The sequence below is a fragment of the Penicillium riverlandense genome (assembly GCF_028828495.1).
Source record: "Penicillium riverlandense strain IBT 135883 chromosome Unknown utg000007l_segment0_segment0, whole genome shotgun sequence".
Lineage (NCBI taxonomy): Eukaryota > Fungi > Ascomycota > Eurotiomycetes > Eurotiales > Aspergillaceae > Penicillium > Penicillium riverlandense.
Window position 1 is genome coordinate 2,727,930 of NW_026643198.1, and position 19,783 is coordinate 2,747,712.

At 48.4% G+C, this 19,783-nt stretch overlaps 7 protein-coding genes across 7 annotated transcripts; 4 read left to right on the forward strand and 3 right to left on the reverse strand.

Moving 5' to 3' along the window:
- Nucleotides 1–48: 48 nt before the first annotated feature.
- N7474_008686 (uncharacterized protein) lies at nt 49–3,247 on the forward strand (the record flags this gene model as incomplete). The annotated part of the gene is made up of 2 exons (XM_057200096.1): nt 49–270; nt 332–3,247. The coding sequence occupies 2 exons, from the start codon at nt 49–51 to the stop codon at nt 3,245–3,247; spliced, it is 3,138 nt and encodes a 1,045-aa protein (XP_057050797.1).
- A 226-nt stretch (nt 3,248–3,473) lies between these two features.
- On the reverse strand, nt 3,474–4,054 carry N7474_008687 (uncharacterized protein; the record flags this gene model as incomplete). The annotated part of the gene is made up of 2 exons (XM_057200097.1): nt 3,474–3,953; nt 4,010–4,054. The coding sequence occupies 2 exons, from the start codon at nt 4,052–4,054 to the stop codon at nt 3,474–3,476; spliced, it is 525 nt and encodes a 174-aa protein (XP_057050798.1).
- A 1,051-nt stretch (nt 4,055–5,105) lies between these two features.
- Nucleotides 5,106–7,888, forward strand: N7474_008688 (uncharacterized protein; the record flags this gene model as incomplete). The annotated part of the gene is made up of 2 exons (XM_057200098.1): nt 5,106–6,592; nt 6,658–7,888. 2 exons carry the CDS (start codon nt 5,106–5,108, stop codon nt 7,886–7,888), a joined length of 2,718 nt encoding a protein of 905 aa, XP_057050799.1.
- A 1,218-nt stretch (nt 7,889–9,106) lies between these two features.
- On the reverse strand, nt 9,107–11,838 carry N7474_008689 (Saccharopine dehydrogenase-domain-containing protein; the record flags this gene model as incomplete). Its single annotated transcript, XM_057200099.1, has 5 exons — nt 9,107–9,916; nt 10,479–11,267; nt 11,322–11,394; nt 11,448–11,595; nt 11,649–11,838. 5 exons carry the CDS (start codon nt 11,836–11,838, stop codon nt 9,107–9,109), a joined length of 2,010 nt encoding a protein of 669 aa, XP_057050800.1.
- Nucleotides 11,839–13,162: 1,324 nt separating this feature from the next.
- On the forward strand, nt 13,163–14,890 carry N7474_008690 (NADH:flavin oxidoreductase/NADH oxidase family protein; the record flags this gene model as incomplete). Its single annotated transcript, XM_057200100.1, has 7 exons — nt 13,163–13,234; nt 13,293–13,398; nt 13,462–13,872; nt 13,934–13,953; nt 14,021–14,257; nt 14,420–14,773; nt 14,831–14,890. 7 exons carry the CDS (start codon nt 13,163–13,165, stop codon nt 14,888–14,890), a joined length of 1,260 nt encoding a protein of 419 aa, XP_057050801.1.
- Nucleotides 14,891–16,024: 1,134 nt separating this feature from the next.
- N7474_008691 (uncharacterized protein) lies at nt 16,025–17,083 on the forward strand (the record flags this gene model as incomplete). Its single annotated transcript, XM_057200101.1, has 1 exon — nt 16,025–17,083. The coding sequence occupies one exon, from the start codon at nt 16,025–16,027 to the stop codon at nt 17,081–17,083; it is 1,059 nt and encodes a 352-aa protein (XP_057050802.1).
- Nucleotides 17,084–18,556: 1,473 nt separating this feature from the next.
- Nucleotides 18,557–19,582, reverse strand: N7474_008692 (uncharacterized protein; the record flags this gene model as incomplete). Its single annotated transcript, XM_057200102.1, has 1 exon — nt 18,557–19,582. One exon carries the CDS (start codon nt 19,580–19,582, stop codon nt 18,557–18,559), a length of 1,026 nt encoding a protein of 341 aa, XP_057050803.1.
- Between the last annotated feature and the right edge of the window lie 201 nt (nt 19,583–19,783).

Consider the following 19,783-nt stretch of genomic DNA (forward strand, 5'->3'; position numbering starts at 1 on the left):
TCTGCTACTTACCCCGCCTGTGGGGAGAAGGAAACGGAAAACCCAAAAATGGGTTCGCACGACACTCACTTCGGTCGCTTGGATACCGTCGATGATTTGATCAGGAGACTTGCTGACGAGGGTGGCCGAGATGCACCTCCCATAATTGCATTTCCGACTTCCCGCCGGACCGGGTCGAACGATGAATATGAATTCTTCCGAGCGACAGACCTTGACAGACTGGCGGAGGGGGTCGCGGCAACCTATATCCAATGTCAATTACAACCAGTGGTTAGTCACATCTCTGCTTGTTCCTTGTTAGGTCTCCTTAGCTGAGGATATCAATTCATAGTGGCACGATCGAAACGAAGTCAGTGTGGTTGCTATCCTCGGGAAATCAACCCTCGAATACTTCGTTTCCTTATTGGGATTGTGTAGGTTAGGCTATGCGGTGCTCCTGCTGTCCCCACGCCTCGCAACGGAGGCCGCTGTCTCCTTGCTGGACCGCACCAACTGCAGTACTCTCGTATACATGCGAGATTTCGAGGAAGTTGTAGAGCGCATCCAAAAGCAACGAGCCGTTCAGGCCCTTCGGACCCCAGAAAGGGATGTGTTCGATACTGGCTTGACTACTGGAATCGATTGGTGGAACGAAAAAGTTGCCGGCGCTGCCGACCGCACAGCCTTCATCATGCATAGCTCGGGTTCAACAGGCTTGAACAAACCCATTTTCCAAACGCATCGAGCATGCCTGGAGAATTTTGAGAATGGCAACAGTTTGCGGTCTTTTCTCACTGCGCCACTGTATCATACTTTTGGTTTCGCCACGGTGTTTCGCACAATCTCCAAAGGAGGTCTTCTCTATATGTACGACCATAATCTGCCATTGGCGTCGAATTACCTCCTGGAAGCATTAGAAAATGTCCGCCCAGAGAGTTTCTTCGGAGTCCCTTATGCATTGAAGCTCCTTGCAGAGACGCAGGATGGCATTGGCGCTTTAGCGCGATGTGGCAGTGTGATTGTAGCAGGAAGCTCATGCCCTGATGAACTGGGAGATCGGCTGGTTACCAGCGGCGTCCATCTGATTGTCACATTTGGTGCCACCGAATGTGGCCAAGTAGCGACATCGAGACGCCCCAGAATGGACACCAGTTGGAACTACCTACGATTTTATCCCAACGTAAAGCCTTACGTTTATATGAAGCCCATCGCCCGTCAGCTTCACGAGCTAGTTATCTTGGACGGCCTCAGATCAAAAGTCGTATCTAACTCAGACGATCCACCAAATTCTTTCCATTCACGCGATCTCTTCTCTCCGCATCCCACGATCCCGAATGCTTGGAAACATGTCGGTCGAATGGATGATCGAATCACCCTCGTGAACGGGGAGAAGGTCCTTCCTCTTCCTATCGAGGGCTGCGTCAGAGATCATCCTTTGGTTACCGAAGCAGTTGTCTTTGGGATCCAGCGAGACTTCCCGGGTTTGTTGGTTTTCAAGGGTCCCAACGCGCAAAACTTGACAGATGCCGAATTCATCGACAAAATTTGGCCCGTCGTGGAAGATGCAAATTCACGGGCCGAAGAGTTTTCCCAGATCAGCAAGCAAGCAATTCTCCCGGTCGCGGCTGGAGTACCATACCCACAGACTGACAAAGGAACCATTATTCGCGCTAAAGTCTATCTGGCTTTTGAAGGCGATATTAACACCATGTATGAGAGAATTCAGCAAGACGCGTGTGGAGTCGAGACGCCGGACCTGCCCAATCTGGAGAAAGAGCTTCTCGCCATCTGCAGGGAAGAGCTGGGCCTGGATATTGTGGATGTCAATGGTGATTTGTTTAACGCTGGCATGGACAGCCTGAAAGCTGTTCGTCTGTCAGCCACAATCCGGAAGCGATTCTATATAGAATCGCCGGAAAGGCGCAAGAGGCTCGGTGCTGACACGATATATCGTAATGTGACAATAGCACGGGTTGCCAAGTATATCAAGGATGTCCAAGATCTCGGTGACCCCACGGATTTCGATTTGATGACAGAGTTGATCGATAAGTACTCCAACTTCAGCCCGACGGCCCCAGCCATGTCATCACGAACTCAATATTCCATACCAGACGGCAGGACAGTCCTTCTCACGGGCGTCACAGGCTCATTGGGCTGTCATATCTTGAAGATTCTCCTTAATTCTGCATCGACCAAAAGAATTCTCTGCTTAGTCCGCGTTGCGGATAGCGACTCCGATCTAAGCTCTGAGGTTGCAAGGAAGCGCATTTTGGAATCCCTTCGTACACGTGAGATCGATGTCACACCAGACGCGTTTTCAAAGGTAATCGCTCTACCTGGAGATCTCGGTCATGCGAACTTCGGCAAAACATTGGAGAAACATCAGGAGATTTTGCGGTCTACTACAGAAATTATCCATGCGGCCTGGCCCGTGGATTTCAACCTGACGCTGGGGAGCTTCAGTCCCCAACTTTCGTCGCTCCAGCAGCTTCTCAACCTCTCCATTCAGGTCTGTAAACCCCCCGCAACGGTGCTCTTCTGCTCGTCCATCTCCACCGCTCTTTCCACCCCAGCTCCGGCGACTATCCCCGAATCCCTCATCAGTCAACTGCAACATGCACAACCAACCGGGTATGGCCAGTCCAAACTCTGCGCCGAACACATCCTCAACAACGCAGCCACGCAAGCGGGAGCGGACACGATAGTCGCGCGAATCGGCCAGATTGTCGCAGACACACAAGCCCATATCTGGAACGCCAACGAAGCAATCCCTCTCATGGCACGATCCGTAAACGAGATCCACCTCCTCCCAGATCTGAAAGGAGAAGAGTGTAGATGGCTTCCAGTCGATGATTGCGCACGGACGATTTGTGAATTAATCTTCAAGAATCCTACCACGGACGAAAATACAGTGCGGGGAGCCCGGTTCTTCAACGTACTCCATCCGCGCGCCTTCTCTTGGACGAATGACTTCCTACCTGCCCTTCGCCAGGCTGGATTCACATTTGCCGTATCGCCTGTCAGCGAATGGCTCACTCGCCTGGAAAGGAGTGACCAGGACCCGCGGACTAATCCGAGTATCAAACTGCTGGATTTCTGGAAGAGTCGTTGGGGATCTGGGACGAATCGAGTGGAACGAGATATACAGTTCGATACGACCAAAGCTCAGCGCGAGAGTGACACCCTGGCTCGGTGTCCAGATGTAGTTGCAAGTGGACTCGTTCTCAAAACGGCGGCACGGTGGTATCGGGAGTGGAATGCTGTTTAAAGAAAAGCAGATCCGTATTTAGCATTTTATCTAGTTATTTTTCATTGGGCTGCATATTCCACCTTGACTCCAGGAACTGAACGTAGGCAGAAGAACGTAAAACGGACAAAAATAGTGTTATTCGGTCTCCATTTTCGCTCTATTTGCGTCTAGGCTCATATCACGAGTTTGGGTCCATGGACAATTTGAGACCGTTAGCTGCGATCGCGAAAAGCCCATCAAAACCCTAGAGCTGTTTGCGAGGCGCAGATCCACCCCTCTGCGGCGTCGACCTCGGCCGATAAGCACCATCCACATCGATATCCCCAGACAGCTCCCTAACACTCATGACGCCGACATCAACACAGATTGCCTTTGCATTGGCCTCCTCCGCAGCAATACGCACGGTATCTAGCCTTGCCTCCTCGCCATCGCTGGAATACTCCACGAGCAGCAAGGTCTCGTCGTGCACAGTTCTTTCATCTGCCACTAAGAAAAGGTGAGTATTTATCCGGTCGTCGTCCGCATTGTCGATGAGATGTTGTTTGATTTGTTCGGCGCTCCAACCAATGAAGGATGATTTGACTGATGGATCTATAGGGGGAGAAGTTGGGTGTAAAGACCCGGTGAGAGATTCTTTTTTGGCCGAGGAGAGGAGGAGAAGTGTTGGATATCCATCAAGCTGGACAGAATGCTTGTATGCAGTAATTAAGATGCGTGAGAGGGTCTAATATGCTGTGTTAGATAGGATCGATCATTTGTAGGGCAGCGCCGGTTCTTTACCGCTGGGGGTACGTCGTGGGTAGAAATGAGACAGATGAGGGCCATGGTCTCAAGTGCTGGTTTGTGTTATCTGGGATGTAACAGGCCCGCTGATACAACTTGTGGACGATCTGTGGGAATTAGGATTATTATTATTCCTCAAACTTTTCACAACCTTAGGTCGTGTGCAGCCTTGTGTGCACGGCAACATCTATTTACATCCGATTGGCTTCCTGCCACGCCGCTCTTCCTTTCCTTTTCGCTCGCCAACTGCTTCATCTCCATCGCTAATCCTATGATTGGCTTAACCACTTTAATGTCAGGTTTCCAAGGTCCTGTCCGAGGATCCTCTGCTCTGCCCACCTCGTCTGGCATACCGCCCAACATGTAGGACAAATTACCAAATCCAAAACCCCGCGGGTTCTGTTAGGCCACGGTGTTGTTCATTCCATTGCGCACACTGTAGCAGTAAGTGCGGTACTGTCTCAAACTCGGTGCCACAAGCGCATAGGTCACTCTCATTTTGGCCGATTTGATGAAGGTATTCATTGAGCCCTTGTCGGAATTCCTAGGGACATCCCCATCTCTGCTAGGGACACAATGGAAGTCCCAGTCCGGGACTACCGTTGGAGCACTGAAGAATGGAGCACGAATAATACCCAAGAAGCACTAGGAATTAGAGCCGTGTCTATTGACCTGGATGGCTGCAGGTTCGTTCCCTTTGCTGTGGAGAGACAGTCTGGTACTATGGACCTCTAGTATGTATATTCGGTAGGTCATCCCTGGAACTAATTATTCGTTATAGCAGTTTTAGCTTGTACTGCCATATGCGAAAACAGATTCCCTGTATACACTCACACCTTGTTTCTCCAACCCTATCCTGAACTACGCTAGTCTACATCTCGTTAGTTGCCCCCGCTCCCATAGAATCGCATAGAAATTTTCATGCCGTAAGTCCAAACAACGCGCCGTTCTGATGGTCTGGCAATATCGTCTTGTACCTGCTTCCCTCCAGTCTTCAACAGAATGATCTGGTACCTATTAAGCCATTTCTCATCGATCAATCTGTAGTCACTGCACGTTATTCCTGATGGAACATCCGCGAAAAGGAACAGACATGGCTCACAAGGAGCGTGTGGCCCACATTATTTGGGCGGCGCACATCCTCTTCTACATCACCAGTAGTCGAAGTCATGCGAAGATATCACAGCACAGTGCTGATACAGAGGAATTCGAGGATTGTGAAACGGATTATGAAACCGAAAAGGCAGTGGTTATGGCTGGACCCAGAGAGTCTGTGTGCCGAAAGTTTTTGGACAGTATCGCCCAGCTACTCTCACCATCTAAGGGATGGGCAGGTGTCACCGCAACAGCGCTACGCGAATGGGAAAGCTACATTGAGGTGGACATTGCACGGAACGATTGCTTTCTTATCAATATGAACGTTCCCGATTACGAGGTTACACGATATTGCAGAAGCCTGGAGCAATATTTGTTCACTTCTGCTCACGGTAAGGGCTTATATATGATACTCTCACCCAACATATTAAGACCGTTCGATATTCTGAATCCTTACTGGTGCATAATAGATGCGGGCAGCCCTGCGGTGCTCGCGACCGAGTTTGAGCGTAATTCAATACAATATACGCACCGCCGTGTCGATTATTGGATTGCTAAGGTCCGGACATTTTGGAAGACACACCGAAGCCACTGTAATCGAGGGGAGCAACGTTTACCTGGAGCTCAATTGGCTGGCGGCCCTTGGACAAAGATGACCGATTTCATACGACAACTGGACGATGTCGATATCGGCGAGGTCAGAGTTTCTATAGTTCAGCAAGCCTATAGATGCATCATCTCAACTGAACTCCAAACCTGGCTCCAAGACGCCTTTGGCACCACGGCTAGTTCGAAGCTTTGGAACAGTTTGAGATTCGTTGCCAGGCCATTGATAGATTGCAGACTTTTGCGGTCGATAGCTACCCGGGAGCCGCACTTCCAGAACGTCCGGACCTCATTGGTTTCTCCCAAACCAAAGATAGGGGTTCATCCGGAATACCGCGTTTCCATATCCGCGGCCTGGTCCCAACTGGGATTTGCCCAAGTATCTGATTTCGAGACTAAAATGATCATTCCATTCCGGGACAATTTCAAAGAAGCTTGCCTAGATTCATTTTGCCTGCATGCTGAGATGCAGCTTATATCTCACTACGAGGCCGATGCACTCATACCAACAATAGACTACTTCGGATGCAGCAAAAAGACCTGTTTACTATGTGAAACTTTTCTCGGTGCTTTGCCAAGGCCAATTTCCACGCGAGGGAGACATGGTATTTGCTATCCTGCCTGGGGCTTACCAGATTCGAGATCAAGCACAATGAAAAATGCTATGCGAACCCTAGAGGGTCAACTTTTGCTGCGTATCAGATCAATCCTCAAAGGTTTCATGGAAGGTGACAAGATCAGTTTCCCTGAACCAACCCCTCAATCCAGCGTTGTTTCGGACTTCTCGAGACTTACACTAGATGCCTGGCTGAATATGGAGGAGAATTTGAAGCTCTCTAGACATCAAGAAGAAACCCGGCGGCACGAATTTTTGACCAGGTAAGTTCATAATGTACGTATTTGGTAGGCATTATATGTTTGGACTGAATGTATCATGAAAATAGTGCAGGGCTTGATTTACCTCCGCGGCCGACAGGTCACTCGCTTGAGTTATTTGAGCCACAAGATTCCTGCGTTATGTGTAACTTGAAGCCAGCTCGACGGTGCTCACAGTGTCAGAGTTCATACTACTGTTCCCGAGAGTGCCAAAAAAGTGACTTTCCTTCCCACAAGTTACTCTGCAAACAGTTCTCTACCAAGCCCCTCCGACCATCCACTGAGCACAAACTAGCAATATTCTTCGCAGTGGAACCAGTGAAGCCGCAATTGATTTGGGTGCCACCTAAACGCAAAACTGACGGAGATGGTGCGACTTGGACAGAAATCGATTTATATCCTTACCTCGGAACCGACAGTCCCATTAAAGGAACATTGCGAGTCGAACACAACCCAGTACGAAACAGAAACCTCGGGTCTGGGTTCGCTTTCTGGGCTTCATCTCAGATGGGTTACTGTGTCTCCTTGGTACACAGAGATGCCTACTTATTAGACGGGTCAATTAGCAATGGTAGTATTTCAATATCGGTCGGGTCATCAGGTACACTCCCGCATCATTACCGAGGGCCTATGGTTGCAGTACACCAGCTTCCGCGTGAATCGTACGGTGATATCACGCTAGCAGACTTTCGACATCTCATTGATTATCTAGTGAGTTACCGATCGACACAAGTCCGGGAGAGTGATCTAATTCACGATATTCGCGCCCCGTTAATGATCCGTGGTGTAAAAATCTGCTGCTACGGTGAAGTCAAACTTCATGGGACGGACGAGTTCGTTTCTGTCGACTTCACCAGGGCCACACGAATTGCCCTCGGCAACGGGAATATATCGCCGATTTCTTCTTGCCTTGGCATGCCCCTGAAGTTGTGGAAAGATCCTGGTTGCGAATTTTGGCTTGACCCTCCAGGATGGCCGACTGGAGACATGACACCCGATAGTAATCCAAATGCCGCTTTTCTGATGATGGAAACTTGTCCTTCTAAGCCAGAATGGGGCTGGGCACCTGACTATTGGAACAGAGACATTGGTAATGTCCTGGTCCTTCGTGAAAATGGGGAAGATCTAAATGTGCAGGATCTGAAAATGATATGTCACTTTGCCAGGTTCATTCTGCAGCCTATGTTTGGGGATACTCTGGAGGCCAGTCCCACTTCTCAGGAAAGACAGCAAGTCTTAGATTTCATTAATTGGGAGAACGTGATTAAGCATTCGGGGAATGGAAACCGCGTGGCATGAAAGGAGATCCTTTTGCAAGCCGGATTAGGTATCTCGTCCAACATTCAAATACCATATAAGTCCTCTACCTGCAAAATCCACTAGATTAAGATATTTTTGATGTATATTAGCGTAACTTGGCATCACTAAAGAGACAATGGAAGAGTCTTAGCAGTGAATCCGGCTTCCAGGGATATGGAACCGTTCTCGCAAATTGGCATTTTGAGCCCTTCTTTTTTTGCTAGGGTTTTTTTATTTTTTTTATTTTATGATATGAACGGTGGTTCTTATGATGCTGGAAGTTATAATCAAAGTCTGGAACTCATCCCAGCAAAGGTTGATCATCTCATCCAACCATTGACTAGGTTTTATGACAGGTGGTTTCAGAGCCCTTCCATTCTCAACAGTCTTATGGTTTATTTCCAGGCTATTGGAGTGGGTGTGCATGGAAGCTTCAGAAACCAATGCAAGCCATCGGACACAGGCCACGCTTGACACGAACAACCTAGCCAAAAAGCTGGTATAAATATCTCCTCGCTAGGCGCTCCAACAGCAGTTAACCAGCGGTGTAGTGATGGACAGTCCATCCACGTGTCAAGCTACTCGACCTGCCAGCATCCTTTCAAAGGACCACAAACAACAGTGGCTTTTGCACTTGGGTTAAGATTGAAAAGGCAATGTAGAGCCTTAGAGGTAATCAGAAATATCTCCCGGGTCGCAAAGAAAGGGATTCTGGCCTCTTTGAGGCACTCCAGTGCACGCGGTGACACCCACTGTCTAGAACATTGTATCAGTCAGACATTTGCAAGGAAACTTACTTGTGCTTAATGGCAATTTGATGAAACGTCAACTCAATCAATTTGCAGAATTGTTCAAGCAAAAGTTAAGCTGGCTACATGCCTGCACCTCAATCTAGCGTCAATTAAGAATCAAGTCGAGATTAGCACAGGGCAAAGGACCCAACTCCGGGGCAATCTTTACCCGAAGGACAGATTAAAACAGAAGACAGTTTCATCAATCGCACCACTAATATTGAGAGTATCTGGGTTTCCACAAAAAGAGAGGACTGGAGTAGAGCCAACGAGAGGAGGAAAAAGCACGCTATGTTGAATAGGGCTTAAAACAGCAGCGAGTAATCTGTCAATCAGACGACCCGTTCTGGGCTTAGTGTTCATCAATTTCTCGACGCCAAAGTATAGTGCAGGCGTTATTCCTTCCTTGGTCAGGCGATACCCGTGATCAGTGCAGTCCTCTCAGTTCCTCCTCAGAGTATTCATCCTTGCGCCGAAATCCGATACCACCAACTCCTGTTTCTCCATCCTGCCTCCCAAGAGGTGTTAAGTCCAACCAGTCAAAGGTATTGATCAGATTCTCACTACCGCGCGCGTATGTCGAATACGTGTGGTAGATCTTTCCCTCTTCGCCAATTTTTCCATCGCCTCTGTAGAAAACACTAGTTCCCGGCTGCTCCCCTTTAGTGATGTCCTCTATGGGGAGCTTGAGTAGCTCGTCCTTATTCTTGAAGTTGTAGTCAACCTCGCAAACTGCCTCATCTTGGGTCACATGCATGTCATAGTTAAAGTCGCTACCAAGGGACGAGATCCAGGGGAAAGTCCAGCCCATGCGTTTCTTGTACGCTTCAAGCTTTTCAACTGGAGCACGGGATACAGCGACGGCAGTGGTTGAGCGGGAGTGGAGGTGTTCTAGCGTAGGGAACGCGTCACACAGAAGCGTACAACCAGTGCAGCCTGCTTCCCAGGAAGGATCAAACATGAAGTGGTAGACGATCAGCTGGCGGCGGCCAGCGAAGAGGTCCAAGAGGGTAACTTCCTTCGTCTGTCCATCTTTTGGGCAGAGGACAGTGAAGTTGTAGCCCTTTGTCACTTCGACGATAGGAAGCGAACGACGTTCTGCGGCAAGCGCATCCTTGACACGCGTAGCCTCTTTTTCTTTGGCGAGGAGACTTAGACGCGCAGCGCGATATTCTGCCGGGGTAACTACCTGCTTTGTACGTGAGTTCACGACGGCTGGCAAGGATGAGGAAAGAAACTATACTTGGGCAGCGGCCATTATGCCAGAAAAGATATTGTCGACGCCTGGGCTCAAATTTGTAGTATAACGGTGTCTTAGAGCTTAGATTGAACAGAAACAAGAGGACCAAGACGAGGGATATTCTGCATCTTTTATAACTACATCCTCGCCTCAGGCAGCACACCGTAGTTTCAAGCCGCCAAATCTTATCTGCAGGCGACAAGCTCGCCAAGCAGGCTGCCAAAGTCAATATCCGACGACCGTGCGCTGGGACGCGAAAGCGACACGAAGTCAGGTGATCAGTGGCTTTTTTTTTGGGTATCATGAATGAACTTACTGGCCAATGCAAACGGTGAGTCACACGAGTGGTTGCACGCTCGTTTCCACTTGGTCTCGATGAGGTCGGGACGGAGCAATACGAGAAAGAAACTACGCAAGGGAGGTCGACAGCTCCTATTCGACCTCTTGGCAAACGAGGCCCTGCTCGTGCCTAATTAACTTTGTCCATTCAGGCTCCCTTATCTGGTGAATTATCACTCTGAACTTCAATGGTCACACCGGAAGCTCGCAGTTGAGATACAAAGCGATGGCCTAAGGTTGCGGGCGTCAGCACTCCGCCTCCAAGCTTATGCGCCCAGGTATCTCGCTGCCAAAGAACAATTCGGGCTGCTTCTCCAAGAGCAACAGCTGTAAACATGTAAGGATCGCTCTCGTAGCGCATACGAACGAATGCCTTGGGTTTCGGTTGTATCGGAGTGTCGGCCTCCGCGACACCTCGATGCTCAAACCAATTCTTCTCCATTTTGCCTTCGCTTGCACCTTCCCCAGGCTGATACCAAAGTCTGGGAAGGATTTTCCGAACAGCTCGTAGTAGAATCAGCGGTGCGATCATCAGTCCTCCAAAGTGCCATAATATCGCAGCCAGAGGTCCCCAGATCTTGAGCCAAGCGTGAAAATCGAAATTGTGCCCATATGAAGCAGACGTAGATTCTAAGAGTCCCCAGGACCGATGAACAATCGCGCGATCAACTGGGCCCTGTGGCTGATAGGCCATCCAGCCTAACCCTTTGATCCACAGCAGTCCAAAAATCTTAGTCCAAAGACTGGTCTTTTTTGGTGATACTGTTGGAGTGGGACGCTTTGGCGATAGAGAAAAAGGGGCGTGGGCATTATAGAGATGTCGAAGACTGTGTAGCTCAAATGCTTGCAGAACGGACGCTAACGTTCCGCCACTTATTCCGCCCTGGATACTGTAGATACAAACATCAACACGTCCAATCTGCTTGGCGAAATGGCGAGAGACGTAATTTGCAGCAACCCAAGTCAAGAGATCGGATGGTACACAGTCAAAGCCACAACAAGGGATCATCTGGTCGTAGTCAGCTCAAAACTCCTCTCGTTATGAATTTCACGGGATCTGTACAATGCTGCCATTTTCCCTCGCAACTGTATCGTGCTGGTGAATCATATCCTTCAACCAGGCAGCTTCTCCATTGCTATAGTTAAATTGTCAGTTTGGTTTTTCACTTAACCTGCATCGAGGACTAACCAGTCCAGGTAATGTGTGCCGTTTCTAGCACAGGCAGCAAATGTATCAGAGCCATAAAGTTGAAATGGACCGACAGTTGATATAACTAATCGCGTCTTCTTTGCCAAGCAATCGAGCTCATTCTTGTTCAGGTTCACGATGACGGTATCTTAGCAAGGTATCAGCCATTGCAGAGGTAGAAGGAACCTGATGTCCACAAACCAGGTGGTTGTCTAGATGAGTTTTTCGACGCTAAAGTCTGTACAAGCGCTCGGAGCTTTTGCTTGTTTCTTCCAGCAATTGCCCATTTTAGATCAAGCGGCAACGATGTGAATATATACTGTGCAGTAAGCTTGCCCGTGTAGCCAGTCGCACCTAGCAAGACCAAGTCATACTCCTGTTCGTTAGGCATTTTCGCATAAGTCGAAATACTCACGCTGTATTAACAACTCGCACCAGCCCATGAGATTAAACAGCCGATAATTTCTATTAAGTCGACGTCCGTGATCGAACGAAAAGGTGCTGACCACAATTTTCGCCTTGCATCGGGGTGTAATGATGCCGACGGAGAGAAGCTTTCCCGAAAGCTGTTTGTGTCTATGGACGATCACAGCACGTGCTTCGCTAATGGTCTTGGCTGATTCAAAGGCGAACTGCCGAACTCGACCAAGTGCAACTCTAGCATATGGCCCCCGGCCGAGGCTTGTGGTGGGCATAGGACTGGAAAGGTATGTGATGGAACGTCGTTGCCCTTTGACGAATTATCTTCAACAGTCCAACAAATTCATTTTATGAACGTCTAATAGATCCGACTAGCAATAGTGATAGTCGTAACGAAGCGTAACGGTGATGAAGATGGAAAGGTACTAGGTGAAGATGGAGGGGCGCAAAAGATCAGTCATAGTTTACATCCTTCATTGGAACGAAAATATATTAACAATCGGGGTTAAAAACATGATTGTGGATTGATATATTCTTATTGAGGTGACTTATATTCCCCGACGCTGTGTGAGTGGCTTTTGTGAAGTAGGCCTGATTAGATGATGTTGCTAGAGGACTACACATGGCAAATTGGCAATCCTACAATGGTATTGCGGTTCATTGGACTATCTTCAATTCCCGCACAGCACTCGGCGTGTCTACATCTGCACATCCACATCTTGTATGTGCGGATAGATTGTTGGCCCGAATGTCCTGATAAGGTTTGTGTGGACCCAAACCCCAAATGGTGCCTATTAATGCAGCCCGCCTCTTTCAGGTTATGACGTGCGGAAGCTTCTATGTACGCCAAAGCATCGCTCCTTTTCCGGTATCTTCTACTAGGAACCAAAGTTGACAGCTTTTGAAATTGCATGTTGGAGTGGTGATCGACTGTCTCCTTGACCCTTAGAGTCTGGCGTGATGTAGATCAACTATTCGGGGCAAAGGATGTCCTAGGCACAGGTATGACATGTGCTGATGAGCAATCCATCGCCCAAGGTTGCAATTATTCGAGATCATGTCCCACATCATTTCTTCACCGAGGCATATGGGGAACACACACCTGTCTGATAGCAACCTCGGAAGCGGTTCCTAAGTCTCCACATTCCCTGGGTGCAGGCTTCTTTATTTGATCCTTAATATCTAATATCTACCGAGAATAAACCAGTAGTTATAATAGGATCGTATTTATTCGGTCTTGTATTTATACAGAAAAGCGACAAGAACGCCCTGTCTGTTGAAACGCTTATTGTTCAATGATGGGATCAGATATCAAAGAACCACTCAAACTACCATGTGGTTTAGTTCTGCCCAACCGCTTGGTGAAGGTGAGGCAAAATGCAACCAGATTCTATTTGGTAATATTAGCTGATGGCCTTTTCTTAGGCTGCAATGGCTGAGGGGCTGGCAGACAAAGGGCATTCGCCAGGGACGCGGGTCTCTCGGGTCTACGGCGAATGGGCAAAGGGCGGATGGGGAGCCCTTCTCACGGGTATGACAACACTGAATGACTTCCCCTAGTAGATCCTCGCATTGAATCTAATGATGCGAAAAGGAAATGTACAGGTCGACGTTCGCCATCTAGGTGGCTACGGTGACCTGGTTACACGTGAGTATCGAGAAGACGAGCGCCAGTCATTGGATGCTTGGAAGAAATATGCAGATACCTGTCAACAACATGGTACGCCCGCGATTGCTCAGATATGCCACCCTGGCCGCCAGTCCCCGAGAGGTGCAGGTGAACGGGGTCTTTTTAGGAAACCCATTGCGCCGAGTGAGGTTCCCCTCCATATCGGAAGTGGGTTGGCTGCAACCGTCGTCAGGGACATCGTTTTCGGGGTTCCGAAAGCTATGTCCCATGCTGATATTGATCATGTCATCTCCCAGTTCGTAAATTGTGCCCGTATTTTGGCACAATGCGGCTTTAGCGGCATTGAAATACATGCGGCACACGGTTATCTTCTGTGTAAGTCCTGCATCTCTTGATAAGTCAGTCTCATTGGGCTTTCACTGAAATGTGGATATAGCGCAATTCCTCTCGCCACGGGTAAGCAAGACAATTGTACCAGCCAGCGGAACCACAGTGTAACTAATATGCGACAAAAAACCCATAGAGCAATGCTCGTCAAGACGATTATGGTGGTAGCGCTGAGCGGCGAGCTCGTATTATTCTCGAAATCATCCACCAAATTCGAAGCGTGGTTCCTGCAAGCTTCTGCGTCGGGATCAAGCTGAATTCTGCCGATCATAATGCATCGCACTTTGAAGATATAATGACTCAAATTCAGCTCTTTAATGATGCTGGTGTGGACTTTCTTGAAATATCTGGCGGATCTTATGAAGACCCAACAGTACGTATAGTATATGATATTTCTCTTCCCTTGACTTTCCAGTTCAGAAGCACAAACCAGTGTTGACTGGTTCGCATATTCACCTTTACCCACCTATATTACCAAAAGATACCAGTAACTGGACACTTATATGAATGCGCTGACAATGTCTATCTCATCCAGATGATGGGCCGTGGGCTGCGAGACGAAACTAGCAATGCCAAGAGTCAATATACAGAATCTCGAGAGGCCTTCTTCTTAGATTTTGCGGCAGAAACAAGGAAGCGGTTCCCAAACCTCATTCTTCTGCTCACAGGAGGATTTCGAACTCGCAAGGGAATCAATGCCGCGTTGAAGGGTGGCGTATGCGACCTCGTGGGCATCGGCCGCCCAGCAGTTCTCTGCCCCGACTTCCCACGACTCATAATGGATGATACATACTCCGATCATGAAGCCGGTGTGGTGTTTCCTAAAGTTCCAATCCCATTCTTGGCGAGGCTGCTCCGAATCAAAATGCTAGGCGGAGGAGCAGAAACAGTGGGTTACCTATTGATTATACCTTGTCTTCCCCACATCGGTTCTGACATTACCTAGCAATACTTCCGTGCTCAAATTCACCGCATAGCCGCTGGACTTCTTACACATCCACCATAGGCGTTGGCCTCAGGTTAAGAAGCATGCAAGAGTCGATGGGCGATGGCGACATAATGGGCGACTTCTTTGATAACGAGCTTTGGTTTTTTGGGGGGCGGGGAGGGGGGTAACATGGAGGCTGAAATCTCTTTTTCGAACGTCCGTCCTATGATCTAACTTCACTCGGAATAAGCATAGATCATCTAGCGAATTTGTATTAGCATTTTGTAGTGCCAACTGTCGAATAGGCTCAATAGTTCTATCACATCAGAGTGGAAAACTACGCATTCCTATGCACTCATGTCAGGAACCAGGTGTCATTCGTGACTAGCTGGTGAAGGTAAGGAAAAGGAGTCTAGTCAAGTTTAGGGAGGCCGACATAACTACCTAAACTCGAAGAAACGGTTCTGCCCGAAACAGTTCAGATGAGAGATATGTGTCCATTAATCTGTGTCGCAAAGGCCTCCACGGCTGGAATTAGGCAGATTGGTAGTAAAGCTCAGGATCTTTAGTTTCATTCGGGTTGTGAGAGAAAATGGTAACATGAATTCCTGCAAAGCCTCTCAACACGTGCGGCCTACAGAGCTTTCTCGGGTTACCTCTTATATCTAGAGTAGACTTAGACCGTTCTTTATATTGATCATCACATCGCATTTGGATCTACTGTTTCTGCCGGACTGGATCTGCTCAGTCCTATGTCTACTTGGCACTCTGGGTTTGGAATGAGGACCAAATTTACCTTACACATTGGAGATGAATTAAGGATTGCCACCAAGGGCCTACTTAAGCTTTCTGGTGGGCCGAAGAAACGGAGTCGGGGAAACTAGTAACCCGATCCTAACCCTTTTTGTCAGCCATGCAATGTACTAATGACAAATACTGCCCTATGATCTCAAGTAGAGAGAATGATTTGTAGTAGAATGTAGAGTCTTTAGCCAGATCTTAGGAGTAATTTGAAAGGATCCACATGTTCCTTTTCCTTTATAGCGGTGTTGCTAACGTGAGTCGGTAAGTATTTCGTCCTCATCCCTATGACCCACTCTGAGAAAACGAGGGAAAAACTATAAAGGGAAGGGAAGTACTGCAAGAGCAGAACTTTCGGTATAATCGAAACTTGCTTTTTTAGTGGGCGCAACATTCCAATAATATCCGACCATGGCAGAGAATATATCTCTTGTGACGGGTGCGAGCGGGTTTATCGCTAGCCACGTTGTTCAGCAGCTGCTGGAAAAGGGCCATACGGTCCACGCTACCGTTCGCAGTACCAAAAACGGAAAGAAGATCAAGCACCTCCTTGATATGCAGAAGCGATGGCCCGGCAAGCTGATTTTGTTCGAGGCAGATTTGCTCATGGCTGGCTCGTTTGAAGCTCCCATGAAGGGCTGTTCGGTAGTATATCATATTGCCTCGCCCTTTTTCATCGAGAACAGAATCCGTGACGGGCAGAAAGAGGTTGTTGAGCCGGCTCTCAAAGGAACACAGCATGTGCTTGATGCAGTTCAGAAATGTGAGACTGTCAAGGTTGTTGTCTTGACATCGTCAGTGGCGGCTGTTTTTGGCGACAATGCCGATGTACTAGGAATGAAGGACAAAACACTCTCCTCCGAGTATTTCAACACAACCAGCACCGTCAACTACAACTCCTACCCCTATTCCAAGGTGGCCGCTGAGAAAGAGGCTTGGAAGCTATACAAAGCGCAGCCAAGCCCCCCACGCTGGAAGCTGGTAACTATCAACCCTGGGCTCGTCTTAGGCCCGTCCTTGTCTCCAACATCCGAATCTGGCAGCCTGTCTTTACTTGACCAGCTCCTTCGCGGTCAGCTTTTTCTCGGTGTACCAGATATGTGGTTTGCAATTGTTGATGTGCGAGAGGTCGCAACTGCCCATATTCAAGCTGCCCAGATTCCGGATTCTGAAGGCCGCTATATCCTGGCCGACAGCAGAACATACAGTTTTGTGGAAGTTGCTCGCATTCTACGATCTATCACTCAATCTTGCTGGATTCCGAAAAATAAACTCCCGAATACCTTGGTGCGGATGTCTGGACCAGTGCTCGGATTAAGTCAAAAATGGCTGAGGCTGAACCTGGGGATCCCTTTCGACATCGACAATCGTCTCAGCTTGGACCAGTTGAAGATAATCTACCGGCCTCTGGAGGAGACCTTGGCGGACCATTATCGGTCCTGGAAACGTGCCCAGAGCTTATCGCACTAGGCCCGTCTTATGAGACAAAACTATCAACATATAGAAAAATTGCTTCGATCCTGCCTTCCAGTGTCCTTGAGTTTGTCTGGCTTCGCAACTCTTTCTTTGGGAATCTCATCTTTGTACTTGTATTTCTATTTCTATTTCGACCTGGACCGGGGCTTCCGTTGTATTTTAGTCTCGATTTCATATCCATTATCAGCTGTCAATCATTCCAAAAGGATGGAACCTCTTATGTGCTCAATTCTGCTATCGTATAGCGCCCGTCACCCTCGCCATCAGGATTGTGCCTCGGTATTTGCGATGAACTCTACTTTATTTTTAGTTCCCTCTGATGTCTAGCAACTCGGGATATTCTCGAGGGCAAAAGCGGCAAAAGAGGCAAAGCAGGATAATGAATATCCCTAAGTGGAGGCGGGGGCACATCGGGCCACCCTCAGAAAACCTCGGTCGGTTGCAGTCAAAGCTCCGATCCCGAAGCTCGTCTTCTTCGGTCCGAGAACCAATCCAACATCTGAAGCCGCCAACCGATCCTCAAAATCCAATCATGTGAAGAACTATCAACCACAATTTACTCGGAGCTTGAGCAATTAGTTACTAGTTACCCAATTTCCTGTCCATCTTGTGACGTAAGGAAGCGACGCTCTTGATAAAATGCCCTGCCCAAAGCATTCGAAGATGAAAGTTAAAAACATCAAAGTCTCCCGCCCTCGGGGCTTTGAGGTTGAATTTTTTTTTCCTTCTTTTTAACTTTCCTTCTTGAAGAAAATATCACCAACCTCACGTTTCCATCATGGACCCTCCTGATTCTTTTCGTATCCCGAGCTCTCGCCTCCATCATGGGATCGCTGTTTCACTCTACCTTCCGTCAACAGAGTCAAATGACACAGCTCCAGTTATTGTCATGTGTCAAGGCATGGTGGCCATTCAGGCCGCTGGGTTGAGGCTCTTCGCGACTGCATTCGCATCATCTGGATATGCAGCATTGACCTTTGACTACCTTCATTTCGGATCGAGTGATGGAGTTCAGGGTCGACGGAGGCCACTTCGACCTATTTGAAGGAGGTCTTGGCTTTCAAGACAATCTGGATAGACAACTTCGTTTTCTTAAAAAGTTTATTGGTTGAGCTAACGAGGGTTTAAGGGTAGCCTAAATTTACATGACAACACTAAGCTGTCTTTGATACCGATATCTCATCCATGTTCACGAAAAGGAGACAATTATCACTGCTCATGGAATTAGTGCTGCTCTGCGGGAGTACTATCAGGCCAGTTGACAGCTAGATAATGGTCGCCAGCCACTGCATAACTTTTGTGGTGCTCGCGGAACGAGTATCTGATTTGACATCCTCGAACCGAGAAGGTAAGTTATATAAACAGGTATATATAAACAGGAGGAACGCAAAATGAAACTCAAATCTAGGTATCGTTTAACACCGTGCAATCGAACAGTTCCGTCCCATTGCATCTGTAGAAAGGCGGCTACAGGTTTCTTCTGATCTCTAGAACCTCTTCAATCTCGTCCGCTGCCTTTTCGTGAACCGTGTGCCGGAGCCTTTTCTCACACTCTGTCTTCGCTAAATGGTCCCAATAGTGCGGTACATTCTCAGTCGTCTCGCAGCTAACCTGCTTTCCCAACTCCTTGAGTCGCGTAGCTGCAGCTTTACCCTCAGCCAACAAGGGATCCAAGCCAGCAAGCTTAATGAATATCCGCTCCGGTAATGCCATCTTGATCACGTCTGGAGGAGCAAGCCCCGGAGAAAGGTATAATTGGCTTTTATCGGGCTTTTCCTGCAGCTTCCAAAAGTACGCCTGGTCAAAAATGTCACCGATGAGCGTGGAAGAGGACACTGGTTTCTTCTTAAGGGCAACAAACGCCGGATTGGAGGCAGCCCTCTCAGGACGGGTTTTTGTCAGATCCATTGGCGGATAAAACGCAGTTATACCCTTCACGGTACCTAGTGCTGCAGGATCAATCCGTGGATCACTATCCTGCAGTGCTTTCCACAGCATGAATAGCGATGCAAATGCTATCTGACCACCAACACTGAAGCCTGTGATGAAAGTACGGTGTTTGTCTAGCCCCATGATGGTAGCGTTTTTCCAGACGTAGAGTATGGCATCGAGACAATCAGCCAGGGGAGCAGGATAGGGATGCTCAGGTGCGAGGCGATAGTTGACCGCTCCAACGACGACACCGCGCGCTACAAGCGTAGCAATGAAACGTTCGTCATGGCGGGCATGCCCGAGACACCACCCGCCTCCATGAAGGACTACGACGATAGGGTATTGTGCTTCTTTCACGGTCTCTTGGGTGTAGCCAGATGGGTAATACCAGAAAACATCGAATTTGCCGGGTGATGTGGATAGAGTCGATGGGATGGATGCCCGGGAACTCGGAGTAAGTGATGAAGCGAGATGTCTTTTTCGATCCAGCCAAGCAAGAAGCCCTGTCAGCCACCTCACAACGCGCAACTTGAAATAGAATGCGAGCGAATCCAATTCCATAGCTTTGAGATTGGGGTTTGGAAGAACGGGATGGCAGCCAAAGTCTCGGTCGTAGGTGTGGAATTCCAATTTTTATACATATTTTTAATACATAGTTCATGCAACGCCAGTGTTCGGGCGTGTTCGTAAATTTGTGGATGTACTGTAAGCTACGGCGATTGTACATACGGCTCAATTGTTAGCCTGAAAGAGACATGACGA